Source organism: Cyprinus carpio, chromosome B2, assembly GCF_018340385.1.
Source record: "Cyprinus carpio isolate SPL01 chromosome B2, ASM1834038v1, whole genome shotgun sequence".
NCBI classification, from domain to species: domain Eukaryota; kingdom Metazoa; phylum Chordata; class Actinopteri; order Cypriniformes; family Cyprinidae; genus Cyprinus; species Cyprinus carpio.
In genome coordinates this window covers 24,470,176-24,483,674 of record NC_056598.1, presented here as the reverse complement: position 1 = coordinate 24,483,674, position 13,499 = coordinate 24,470,176, and the positions used below count along the sequence as shown (strand labels likewise).

General features: G+C 37.9%; 2 protein-coding genes across 2 annotated transcripts in view; one reads left to right on the top strand and one right to left on the bottom strand.

Moving 5' to 3' along the window:
* The window catches only part of LOC109054690 (unconventional myosin-X-like), a 40,451-nt gene extending 34,109 nt beyond the window's left edge, over window positions 1-6,342 (top strand). The window contains exons 30-41 of the mRNA XM_042718791.1: window positions 39-94; window positions 515-657; window positions 1,127-1,318; window positions 1,407-1,564; window positions 1,645-1,768; window positions 1,854-2,154; window positions 2,842-3,049; window positions 3,133-3,269; window positions 3,658-3,775; window positions 4,545-5,000; window positions 5,078-5,269; window positions 5,646-6,342. Coding sequence (XP_042574725.1) covers window positions 39-94; window positions 515-657; window positions 1,127-1,318; window positions 1,407-1,564; window positions 1,645-1,768; window positions 1,854-2,154; window positions 2,842-3,049; window positions 3,133-3,269; window positions 3,658-3,775; window positions 4,545-5,000; window positions 5,078-5,269; window positions 5,646-5,747 — 2,187 coding nt within the window. The 3' untranslated portion in view covers window positions 5,748-6,342. The remainder of the gene's footprint in view (window positions 1-38; window positions 95-514; window positions 658-1,126; window positions 1,319-1,406; window positions 1,565-1,644; window positions 1,769-1,853; window positions 2,155-2,841; window positions 3,050-3,132; window positions 3,270-3,657; window positions 3,776-4,544; window positions 5,001-5,077; window positions 5,270-5,645) is intronic.
* Window positions 6,343-6,496: 154 nt separating this feature from the next.
* On the bottom strand, window positions 6,497-13,296 carry LOC109054698 (E3 ubiquitin-protein ligase MARCHF11-like). The gene is made up of 4 exons (XM_019071930.2): window positions 12,561-13,296; window positions 10,805-10,960; window positions 9,858-10,050; window positions 6,497-8,834 (listed from the first exon to the last, which is right to left on the bottom strand). Exons 1-4 carry the CDS (start codon window positions 12,912-12,914, stop codon window positions 8,539-8,541), a joined length of 999 nt encoding a protein of 332 aa, XP_018927475.1. The 5' UTR covers window positions 12,915-13,296; the 3' UTR covers window positions 6,497-8,538.
* Between the last annotated feature and the right edge of the window lie 203 nt (window positions 13,297-13,499).

The window sequence follows — 13,499 nt, the reverse complement described above, 5'->3', positions numbered from 1 at the left end:
ATAAGATATTTAGAAAAGATGTTTGTGTTTTTTTATAGGGCACATTGGATGTGGGAATGATTGATTCTGTATGTGCCTCTGACAACCCAGAAAGGTAAACACAAACACACACACATACACTTATATGCACACTTTTTCACACTGGCTTGTTTTTTTTTTTTTTTTTTTAGTGGATTGATATAGATATAGTGGATTTTTACGTACATATATTTATTATATGATAAATGATATATTATATTATATATATAAAAAAAATTAATTGCAGCATCATATCTAACGATAGCAGCATTTTTAAATTATGACTTTATATTTCGCAAATTGACTCTTGTTGGCTCTATCACAAATTGCTTGTGATGCTTTTCATTTTTAAGTCACTTTGGATAAAGGCATCTGCTAAATGAATGTTTAAACGTAATCACCAAATCTTACCATTTAAATTTTTCTGTGGAAAATTATACAATCATATACAGGCCTGAAAATATTTTAAATGTTTCTCCTTTTTTTCTCTGTCCAGGCCAAATGCCTTTGTTATAATTACAGCCCATCGTGTGCTACACTGCATGGCTGAATCAGCAGAAGAAATGCATCACTGGATTACGTTGCTCCAACGCACGAAAGGAGACACACGTGTGCAGGGACAAGAGTTCATCATCAGGGGTGAGAGGCCACCTACTCAACAATTCAAATTTCATCATGCTCAGTTATTTATGGATTGTCTGAAAATTATTTTAACTTTCAGTTCATTTTTGCAGTAATGCAGTTATTTCTAATTTTATGAGTATGATTCATCACTCTTCCTCTTCGTATTTTTATTCTGATTATTTAATTTGACTATATTATTTTATTTAATATTTTATCAATTTTTGAATGCTTAATATAAAAATAGTGTTAAGAATGTTTTTGAGGTTTGGAAAATTTTTGGTTCAAATTATATGTGTAATATGTAATGCATACTTAACGGTTAGTTTTTGAAGAATATGGTTGTTTACTATTTGGACAAATAAAGAGTAAAATTGCATGTTATAATGTTAGCATCACCATGTTAGGAAGCCTTCAACTTTAAACTGAATTTAAATGCAAAAATTGAAAATGTCTCTGATCTCTTCCTGTCTGTTTCTCTCTCCAGGTTGGCTGTATAAAGAGATTCGGGGCAGCAGTCGTGGGAATCTTAAGCTGAAGAAGTGCTGGTTTGTGCTGACTCACAATTCTGTGGATTATTATAAAAGCTCAGAGAGAAATGCTCTTAAACTGGGCTCTTTAGTGCTCAACAGCCTCTGCTCCGTGATCGTTCCTGATGAGAGAGTGTTCAGAGAGACTGGTTAGCACACTCATATACACATAAAAACAACAAACCAACCAACCTTTAAATTTTTCTTAGACTCTAACCTATATTTGTTTGTGTCTAGGCTACTGGAACGTGAGCGTGTTTGGTCGTAAGCATTCATATCGGCTGTATTCTAAGCTGCAGACGGAGGCTAGTCGTTGGGCCAGCGCTGTACAGACTGTCATCGACAGCAAAGCGCTCATGGATACACCCACGCAGCAACTTATACAGGACATCAAGGTAACACACACATAAACACATACATTCATGTTTTTGTAACGTCATTTTCTTGAATTACTGTTGTAATCATTTGATTTCAGGAGAACTGTCTGAATTTGGAGGTGGTGGAGCAGATCTACAAGAGGAACCCAATACTGCGCTACACACACCACCCTCTACATACAGCCCTTCTGCCTCTACCCTATGGAGATGCACAGCAAAGCTGTGAGTAAAACACACACACATACACACACATTCTCAAATACACCTTAACCTTCATAAACACTGTATATGCTATATATGTTTTTAGCTGACAAAGGGAGAAGTTACGGCACGCTGCAGGCTGAGGCCCTCAAGCTCTTCAATGTTCTTCATCAGCTAGAGACTGAGGACAATCCCATCCCTCAGATTCAGGGGCTCCTGCAGACGGCTCATGACCTACGACCCCTAAGAGATGAACTCTTCTGCCAGCTCATCAAACAGACCACACACCACCCAAAGCCTGCTGGCCCCACCCACATTTGTGGCTGGAGAATCATAGCTTGCATGTGCTGCACATTTAGCCCCGCCTCCAGAAGTATTCTTAAATACCTGAAATTTCACTTCAAAAGGTCAGTTAGAATTTTGTGTGTGTATTTGGAGTATTTTGTTCTGACTGACATAAGGTTAAAAGAATGAAATTAGATGATATAAGATCATTTCTTGTTTACTGCATACTGCACAGTACACTACCACACTTACATTTATTATATTACAAAATATTTGTATTTCACATAAATGCTGGTCTTTTTTAACTTTCTATTAATCAAAGAATCCTGAAAAAAAAGAGAGATCATGGTTTCCATAAAAATATATTATGCAGCACATCTGTCCTTCTACTAAACATTGATAATTAATAAATATTGTATTTTTAATTTAATCTTTATATTGTTTGTATAGTTGTTTTTGTGTAAAACTTTTGACAGTCTCATCGAAAAATGAATACGACTTTAAGGATCGACATTCAAATAAAAAATAATAGAACACTAAAAATGAAAAACAAGTATATTTATACCTCAACATTATAATGTACAGTATAAAATTAATAATGGTTTAACTTAAGAATACATGTAATAGTGTTATTAAATTTTTTAATAGTTTTTTTTAATGATTAACTTTAATTGAGCCTTAGATGGCAACAAAGGTACTCTAAATAAACAAAATTGCGGAAATACAGAACTGATGAATGAAAATATTCTGATATATTCAGAATTTAACCATGTCACAACTGATTATACTGTGACTGATTTTCTGCTCAGGACACGAGAGCTGTACCCAGGCACAGAGATGGAAAGATATGCTGGCTTCTCCCAGGATGCCTTGCGGCACGTTCGTGGACGCGAATACGTTCCTTCACAGGAAGAGCTGAGGGCCATACTGAGCAGACAGGAAATGACATCAACAGTTTACTGCCACGGTGGCGGGTCCTGCAAAATCACCATTAACTCACACACAACTGCAGGAGAGGTACGTAAACACATCCACACACATATACATGTGAGCTGCAGAAGCATGTTAACCTGTACATGCGTGTGTATGATGGTCTCCAGGTGGTTGAGAAGCTGCTGAAGGGTCTCTCAATGGAGGACTGTAAGAACATGTTTGCTTTGTTTGAACACAATGACACTACAGACCGAGCCATAGAGAGCAGGACTGTGGTGGCCGACGTCCTCGCTAAATTTGAGAAGTGAGTCTCCATCCCCTACAATTATATTCATACTGTATATAGAAGGAGAATTTATAAAATATAAAATACTAAATAGATACAGTAAAAACCACAATTGTAGAACCATAGAACACTTAATCTGATGTAAAATGGTTTAAAGGTGCTATAAAATTATTTAAAACTTTGCCCTCTGAAAACATGAGAGGCAGAAAGTGCTTTCTGATTGGCTAAAAAAAGAGTGGGTTGCTCCTCACCATTTAAGGCTGGTGTTATTGCTGTTAGGTACTCTAGAGAGATTTAATGCATCATATAACACAGAAAATCATTGTTTACAGCACATTTTATTTGTTTTATTTTAATTATCTGGGATAACATTGGGAAATTCTCTCTCACTATTTCTCTCATTCAGGCTGGGAAATGAAGGACAGGAAGGAGAGAGCTGGAAGTTTTATTTCAAGCTCTTCTGTTTCTCAGAGCCTGAGAGCGTTCCTGCTGACAGTGTGGAGTTTGCATTCATGTTTGAGCAGGTTTGATTTCACTTTAATATCTGGCCTCAAATCACATAAAAATAGGGCTTTCGATCAGTTAAAATTGTGTCCATTTAATTAATCAATCATATTAATTGTTTAATCACATACATATATACATTACATTGTGTCAGCTGAAAAAAATGTTTAGTAATTACAAAAAGTGGCTTTAAAAGTCACTAATACTATATTACTATTTTTGATGCGTGTGCATATGCAAACAAATTAGTTTTCTCACTGTTTTCAGAATCTTACATTTATAGCACCACATTTTGAAATATGATGTGTTATGACTGTAAAAAAATGTATCATGAGTTCCCTGCATTCTGTTCGTTACACAGAAATACACACTTAAAGGGATAGTTCACCCAAAAATGAAAATTCTGTCAGTCACCTTTAAGTTGTTCCAAACCTGTATGAGTCTCTTTCTTCTGTTGAGCACAAAAGAAGATATTTTGAAGAAAGCTGGTAACCAAACAGTTCACAGTAGCCATTGACTTCCATAGTATTTTTTTCATATTGTTGAAGTAAATGGCTAACGTCAACTGATGAGCCACTTATGTGCACAACAGAAGATAGAGACTCATACAGGCTTGGAATAACTTCAGGATGAGTTAATATTGACAGAATTTTTATTTTTGGGTGAACTACCCTTCAAGTATGCATGTACATAGTTTTTAATACTAAATCTAACAGATCTTTAAGAGTGATTTCTTTGCTGTCAGTGTTTCACAGATGCAATTTCAATGTTTCTTTCTCTCTCTCTCAGGCCCATGAAGCTGTCATTAGAGGTCAGTATCCTGCTCCAGAAGAGACTTTGCAATTTCTGGCTGCTCTTCGGCTTCAGTATCTGTTGGGAGACTACACTACCCAGAGTGCCTTGCCTGAGTTGGAGCAAGTGTTCCCTATGGACCGCCTGCGTGCTCGAGTACAGCAATCCGCACGGTGCTTTGCATCTGCCACGCCATCCACAGAAAGAAAGAGGGGTAGTTTTCTGGAAGGCACGCTGAGGAGGAGCTTCCGAGGGTCACTGGGGCGACAGCGACAAGGGGAGGGGCCTGCAGCCATAGAGATGTGGCTGCAAGATGAAAAGGCAGGGCTGAGAAGTTGTTTGGTGGAGAAATGGCGTAAACTGCAAGGAATGGATCAGGAACAAGCCATGAAAAAATACATGAGTCTCGTCAGGGAGTGGGAGGGATATGGATCAACACTGTTTGATGTGGAGGTGAGCACACACACACACACACACACACAATCCATCAGCAAAGCAGTGTCGCTGAACAAGTTCTCTCTGTTCGTCAGTGTGTAGACGGTGTGTATCCAGGAGAGTTGTGGTTGGGTGTGAGTCGTAAGGGGGTGTGTGTGTACAAGCGTGGGGAGGCGTGGCCTCTGGAGGTGTTTCCCTACGAGGTCATTCTGTCCTTCGGTGCACCGCAGCCAAACATCTACAAGATCAGCGTGGAGGGACGAGAGCTGCTCTTCAACACCAACATGGTACAAACTTTCCATATTTACTTGCAAGCTTCCACAGCTAACAACCCTAAAATTCATCATTTATATTAACTTGTTGCCTCATCGGTCAAATCTTCCACAAACCTGTGGATCAAAACAGACGTTGACTGAAATAAAACACATAAATGTAACATTTTATTTTAGATAGTTGCAAGAGGAACATTTCTTATGTTCAGTTTAACTTAAAATAACAATAAAAAAAAAATTAAATAAAAAAATTATAAAACCAACTAAATGACAATAAAAATAAAAATAAATAAAACATATGTATATAAAAAATTTAAACATTCATAAAAACTATAACAGTATGTCAATGATACTAAAATAACACTGGATTCCTTTGTGTTTGTCTCTGTAGGTGATGGACATTGCGAAGCTCATGAAGGCGTACATCAGTCTAATAGTGAAGAAACGTTTCAGCACTTGTCAATCCATAAGCAGCCACGGCAGCAACTGGTGATCTCTCACTCCTGACAAACACTTCTCATAAAACCCGGACAGTTTAATTACAAATTCACAAAAAAGTGACCCTTCAATGCTGAGTGCAAAAAACCAAAGACAATATCATGAGACACTTTCATGACAGACACTATCATGCTCCCACAGACACACAGTGAGTTGTTGTGCTTGAAACTGTGCCACACATACATGTCTGTTCACTGAGCCCCATATTTTACATTGTATTAACATATTAAGTCCAGTCCAGTTGCATTTCTTTGGAATTCTGCAGGCAGAAAGTCCAGTCCAAAATAACCAGCACTCAAATCCAGTGCCTTTAAAAAAAACACACAGAAATATACACACATATGCCCTTTAAGTTTGATTTACATGTGCAATGTTTATAATGTATGTTATATATTTCTGAGGAGCTGTATATTTTATAAACCTTTTCTGATAAACTGCAGGATTGTGATAATACTATTGGATTTACTCCCTCTGGTCCTTTTATTTTTCTACTGTAAGCCTATAAAAACACTAAAACGACAGGAAAATCTTTTTCATTTTGTATCTTTACTGTGCATTCGTTTATAGGCAATAAATATAACAAATTCAAAGACTCTTACATTCATTCAAATGTTCATCCACCTTTGCTCTGTGCAGTGCAAAACGGGTTTCTCTGACAGAAGACCTTCTCATTTAACACTTTTTACATCTCTGGGACATCTGAATGAAATCTTTTGTAGGCTATGCTAATCAGCTAGCATGAACGCTGGAAGGCTGGAATCAGAAGACATGAATGCTGATCAAGTTTCAAGGACAGAATCGCAATGTGCCCAGATGGAATCCGTTAACTTTTTAGTATTCCTGTGATGATTTGCATTTTCGGTGTAGACTTGAGCTGCTTAGGAAGATTTTTAATGTGCTTATGATTTAAAAAATATTTGTATTTATTTCACTCGTAACATTTTATATTACATTTATATCAGTCTTCGAACGCTTCTGAAATCCCTCAACCAGGGCTTGGTATCTTAAGGGCACAATGGTTAAAATGCTTCCAGGCATCACAATATCTAACCACCAACTCCATTTCCTCATGAATTTTGTATGAGTCTAGACTAATAGTCCAAAGTCAGTTAGTTTTTTGCTGTAATATATGCAACATGAGATGTAGGGCATTTAAGCATTGACAGATGACAGTGTGTAAGATCTTTCTGAGGGTCATTTAAAATCAGGTGGGAATAGAATGAATTGACACGGATGCTTACAACAGAATCCACTGCAGCAAAAGTTAATGTTTGTTAATCTTTTGCAATCCTTTTTAGTTTCTCCACTACCTCCTTGGCATTAATCTCTGAAGTCTTTTGTTTTCAATATAAAGTAGTACAGGAGCTGTGTGGCGTTCTTACTGTATACAGAATATTCAGATCCAATTTGATTTTCGGAGATGTTGAAATTTTTTTTAACTTTTGCATCTAGAGCACATGAGACCTCCTGTTCAACCACCCACAATACCCATACACAGACGAACACTACGACATTTCCCAAAATATTTAAATAACAACAGTCATCTTTTTTTCTTCTTCTTCTCTGCATTTTATGGAAGCCCAGAAAGGTAACTGCAACTCACACTTCAGACCCTTTTTCTTGCAGTCCTGAGTTTTTTCTAACAATTTGTGATTTTTTTTCATCAGAATTGCAAGATATAAACTGAGAATTGTGATAGATCGCAATTCTGAGAACAAAAGTTTGAATACCTTTTTATTTTTTTATTCCGTGGTGGAAACAAAAAACAGAATTGCGAGACGTTAACTCAGAATTCAGAGGGAAAACTCAGTACTGTAAACTCGGAATTTAAAAAAAGAGCAAATTCAAGGTTTATCTCCCAATTCTGAATTTGGAGATAAAAAGTCATGATTACCATTTTTATTTTTTATACCGTGATTGAAATGGGCTTCCATAGTATTTCACCTCTGCTTTTAGCTTGTTTCCTAATCTAGCTTTCTAATAAACCTGCTATGATATGTCAATATTGTTGGCTCTATGACAAATTACTTATGCTCTTTGGATGAAAGTGTCTGCTAGATGCATAAACCTAAATAATTTTTTGGTATTAAATTTTTTTTACCTTTTCTCAACAACTTTTGCTACCCCTTTGCAAATTTTCTATACTACTTACTTGTGAAATCAATGTTTTCAGAAGTGTTGTCATTATCTGCGCTCATTTGTTTTGTATGGATTAATTTTTTTTACAATAGTGAATAAGCAAAGGGTAACAGCTGCTTCATAACCAATTTGAAAATACCATGCAGCTGCCACAAGGGCAAAATGTAAGGATTACACACATATGTCTGAGTATGAGATAGTGGAAATGCAGCTTAATGTGAAAAAGCCTGTAACTGTGGTACCTGTACATTATGGCAGGTAAAGCGTAATGAACCGAAGCTGTGATAAGCTGTAGTTTTTCAGTACTGAAATTATTAAAAACCTGAACATAAAAACAGTTGGTTTAAAACAAACATTCATTCGTCTAACAGCAGTAATACATTTTGTGTGCATTAGAATTTTGTATAAGTCTGTGTGTGTGCGGAGAACTTTGCAGTCTTACTTTGATGCTCAAAGGCTGATCCAGAACTTCAGGCTGGAAACATCTGTTCAGTTTGCAATACAACATCATTCTGTATTCAATTCAGTTTGCGTATCTTCTAAAGTGCTTTTCTAGTATGGCTCCTCCCAACACTGAGGCTCCTCCCACTAGTTAGCCACTCCCACAAAGGATTTTGGATTGGTCCCTGAATGAGTTTAATTTGGTGTCAAACTGACGTGACCCTAACGCCTTGCTCCTGCGGGGAAAGGTCAGAGGTCACGTTCAGGCACATGGAGAGGAGGCGAAGAGGGCATCGAGGCGATGACTCCAGTCGGGTGGTTTGTGAGTGTGTGTTGGAGACTGTATGTGTGTGTGTGAGAGGCAGCCACAGGTTACGGTGCGGGCTGTGTGTGTTCTCCAGGTCACGGCTTTTATCGTAGTTCTGGACATCCCAGAAGAGATTAACAGCTCGCCAGCGCATCAGCACATTGTACACAGCACCACCTTCATGAACAATCAGACCTGAAACACAAACATATTATTTGTACATGTAAACACACTTTTAGTAAGGCTGGGTATTGAAATAGATTTCATGATTCAACTAGCTTGATTACGGTTTAAATTCAATTTGATATTGATTTGTTTCTATGTATGTATATAGTAGAACAGATTTACATTTTTCTTAAGGTAAAAAATCTATCCAACCCTTTCAGTTGGTACATTACTAAAGGTTAAAATTAACAACAGTTTAAATTATTACATTTAATTGCTATTTATTTTTTGGATATGATAATCAACATTCATAAATGAAATATCCACTCCAATTACACTGAAGAAATATAAACATTTAAACTAGTGGCTGTCACAAACACACATTAAATTTCATTAACAGGTTAAGTACAAATATAAAGATATATTATATAGTGCATATATTTTTCAAAAGCTCTCTATAGAGTTTTTACCCTAACAATCAAGCTATGGACATAAAAGACATGATACATTTCAGTAAGTTGTTTCTTAAACATACCTGCTACAAATATGTTTTAATACCATTTAACGCATCAACTGAAAACAGTATAGACTACCCTGATAGCACACGTACATCCCGAAGACGTCTATTTGACATCTGCATTTACATCTGCAAGAGGTTTTTTTTTTTTTGATGAGTATTTGCTCATCTGCAATATGCCTATAGGACATTTCCTATCAAATGTCAAATAGACGTTTATTAGATGTCTTTAAGATGTTTATGATATAGAATGTTATAGACATCTGTCAGATGTTTGTACATAGCATGTGCTTTGCAGACATGCATGCTATCTGGGAAGATCGATCTTGGGATTTTAGAATCAATATCAGTTCATCGAAATGATAATTGATTAAAATCAATTAATTGATATTGTCGACCCAGCCCTACTTTACAGGGTATTTTAAGAATTGTCAGCCATAGTTAAATTGACATGTACCCGCAAAATATGCATATTAGCTTGAGAAAATTGCATTGTATATGGACTAATGTGGTTTAAGTGCATAAATGTGTCTCACCGATACACACAAGGTCCATGACTGCATACATGCCGTAACAGATCTGGAACAGGATGTCACTGCGTTGCCATAATGCCTCTGGGCTCAATGCTGACCACAGCAGCCATGATACACTGGCCAACAGGAAGATGCCACCCAGCAACACTGCAATAACCTGAACCTTCTCCACCAGAGTCATGGTGACAGTCTGCCACTGGTAAAACATACAAAAACAATCACCAACGATCTCCCAGACTGAGACTAAACACTGAAGTACACAACACGACTTCAAATGAACAGATTGTCACAGAGAAAAACACTAAGTCATGTAATGCTTTTCATCCTTAATATGATCACAAATGCGATAAAAATGCTGTTTTTAATTTAAAATCCAGTCACCATTAGTGACAGTCAAAAACAACAACAAACAAAGCACAAGCTGTGTTGTCCGATTCGCAAACAAATGACTCTGATCTAATTCATTTTACTGAGTCAGTCAAAACAAAACAGCCAAACTACAACTATAACGATAATGAAACCTAGTAGCGATGTTATTGGAATCCTTGTAGTATCACTTTTTTCCTGCTGATGAATAATAAAAACATTGACAGCCGTTCAGAAACAATTCACCCGAATTTAAAGAGCTTGAGCATTTAAAGCGGCAGACAAAACTGCTTTGCAAGCCTATAATAAACAGAACACTAGAGTCTGTTGGTATGGATAGACACTAATATAGTTCTCGTTACAGTTAAATATTCTTACGAGTAACATTTATAGGGCACAAATACAATTTGAATCACTGGAGTGACAGCTTTAAATGGGATCTAAAGCACATCTGAATAACAATTAAGCAATTCTGTAATTTGTAACTGTAGTTGGCTCTTAAATGCTTCATTTTCAGAGTGATTTTATTAGTCGAAAGCCCTGACTGATATATAATGTATCCCAGTGTGTGTGTGTTTGTTTACCTGTTGTGGTGGTTTGATATGTATAGGCAGGATGTTGAATCTATAGTTGCAGAGTTCACAGCTCCAGGAGCCCTTCTCACTGATCCACTTGAGCAGACACTGCTGATGAGCATGTCGGACAGATCCGGCACAGCGGCACGGGCTCAGCAGCTCCCCCTACAGCCAATCACAACACACACCGACATGTCAATCAGCTAATCAAAAAACAAAAAAGATAAAAGACAGATTCAGCTGAGCTGATGATTCACTGCTGTATGATTGTTTTATTGTACGCCTTTGCAGATGAGTTGAGCGTTGAGGTTGGAACCTGGAACAATGGGGCAGATGAGCGGTTTCGTCTAAATGAGGAGAACATTTGGAGTGAATGAAACACTATACACATAGTGACAGATTCATCTCTGTGAGTGGACGGGAAATGATTCATCTGTGCATTCATGAATAATTTCAGAAACATCCTCATTTAGAACTATAATGAGTCTGAAAGAGTGGAACACATTCACACACACTTACAGACACACAAACACAAGGCGCCTGGAGGAAGCACATTAGCTGCAGGAAGTGAAGAGCATTAGACATGACTGGCGCAGCAGGTATTCTAATGGATCTCACCATCTCTCTCACACACACCACACTGTCTGTTTAAAGCATTAAGAAGCATTGAGGTTTCCGATATTCTAATAATTGCATTAATTATGTAGGCCTATAATACATGTAAAAGGTGTTTACAAGGTTTATATTTCTCAGACTGTCCGAACACAGCTGGATTTATGAACTGCTTTTGACCAGGACCAACATCAGGATGGGACAACCAGATTTAGAATTTGATTACTGGCCTCACACCAGACTTCATCTCAAAAAGAACTCTCAGGTTCTCCAATTCTTCTGTTCTAACTGAATCACAAAGAATAGAAATAAAAGATTTGGTGATGCTGCTTTCAGCCATTATACTCCACGCTGCTGGAACAACCTTCTGGAGAGTGTGAGATGTGCAGAAAATAGAGTTTTAAATCAAAATAAATGTTTTAGCCTGTCTTTCTTGTAATGTCACTGATTTCTTCGATTCATGATTTTAGTACTTGTTTTTTTTTATATCATTATTCTTCTCTTTATTCATATCTAAGTTTTGTTTTATTAATTTCTTTTTTTCTATTTTATAGTTACCTGTTACTTATTTATATTATAGCTTTTGTCTGTCAAAAGCCCTCTGAACTGCACTTTTTTGAAAATATGTTTAAAAAATGTGATTTGATTGATTGATTGATTGATTGATTGATTGATTGATTAACCAACTTGTAATTTAAAATAAATTCAACACAGGTAGTGCATTGTAGGACATTAAGGTCTGCTCTCCATACTCGACAAAAAACAAATTACTACATTAGGTACCTTTTTAATTTTTCGTTATATAACACTATATATTTAGACTTATACAATATAATAAATTATGCAAAATATACAATTACAGTTGTGTACATTTTATTTTAATTAAATTTATTTAGTATGTTTACTCTTTCGATGTTAGTGATGTTCCTCCCTCTAAATGAATAAATGAACTTCATGACATTCTGATTCGATTGCTATTTTACCTCAATTCAAATTCAGTCCAAGTTCAGGTACTGAATTGGAATTTAAAAGGCTCGGTTCTATTCTGAATGGCGCACAATCCTGTCAACAACCAAAGACGTCGGTGTGACGCATATATACATAGACCGACAATAAATAACGCAGACGGAACGAAAGAACGGCCCGACTTCACCTGTTCGGCTCCTTGAAAGCAGATTCGACAGCCTGGAGTCGGGATGCAGCTCTCGTTGCTGCAACTGGAGCCCATCGTTTCCGTTTTCCCCGCGCTCTGCCCGACGATGTCCTCGGCCGGTGTGTCCGTTCCTGGCCGCGCACCCTCCTCGCTCTCGATCTCTGTGATCGGATCACCCGCTGCCGGTGTTTGAGCTCCAGCGCCCGACTGTAGGTCATCCTCGCTGAGCTCGCCATCGCTCTTCAGCACCGTTTGGACCTGAAACTCAGCGGCGGCGATGGTAACGGTGGCGCCTCCCGGTGGCTCATCCACCGTCTGCACGTGCAACGGACCCGCCTCTGCGTGCACATCCATGAATGACGGCACTGAGATCAGAATGAAATAGCAAAATTAGAGGTTTGAGCTCTTACGGGCCTCTGTCAGATTTTCCACGGCTCTTCTCCCCTCTGGGACGCATAGGTCTGGCCATAGATCTGCGTCTCAAACCGCATGCGTTCTCAGAAAGGCACGCGCTTATGTTGAAAGTTGCAGATGTCCAGGCTGTGCGGCGCGATGTGCTTGCTGTCTCGTTGGCTGAAAGCAGCTTTTCCCCGGAAGACACATTTCCATCCGGGCGCGGTGCTGGAACACCGAGCAGTGAAGGCACGAAACACGCATAACCTCACAGCCAACCTTCACGAAGAATCAGATGCACCGGTTGAGTGTGTGAGTGTTGAGACAGCGAGTAAAGATGAGCGACCAACCAGCCACACACCCAAAATCCACTAGCTCTTTGCGCTTATTGCCCTTTCCGAGATTTACCATGGTAACTGTAGTTACTGATTGGATAAAACGGTGGTCATTTGATGCCCTTTCCTTTCAGAGATTTACCATAGGTGTGGCTGTTATTTCACTTCAGTAGTTACTGATTGGATAAACTACGGTGGTCATTTGGATAAA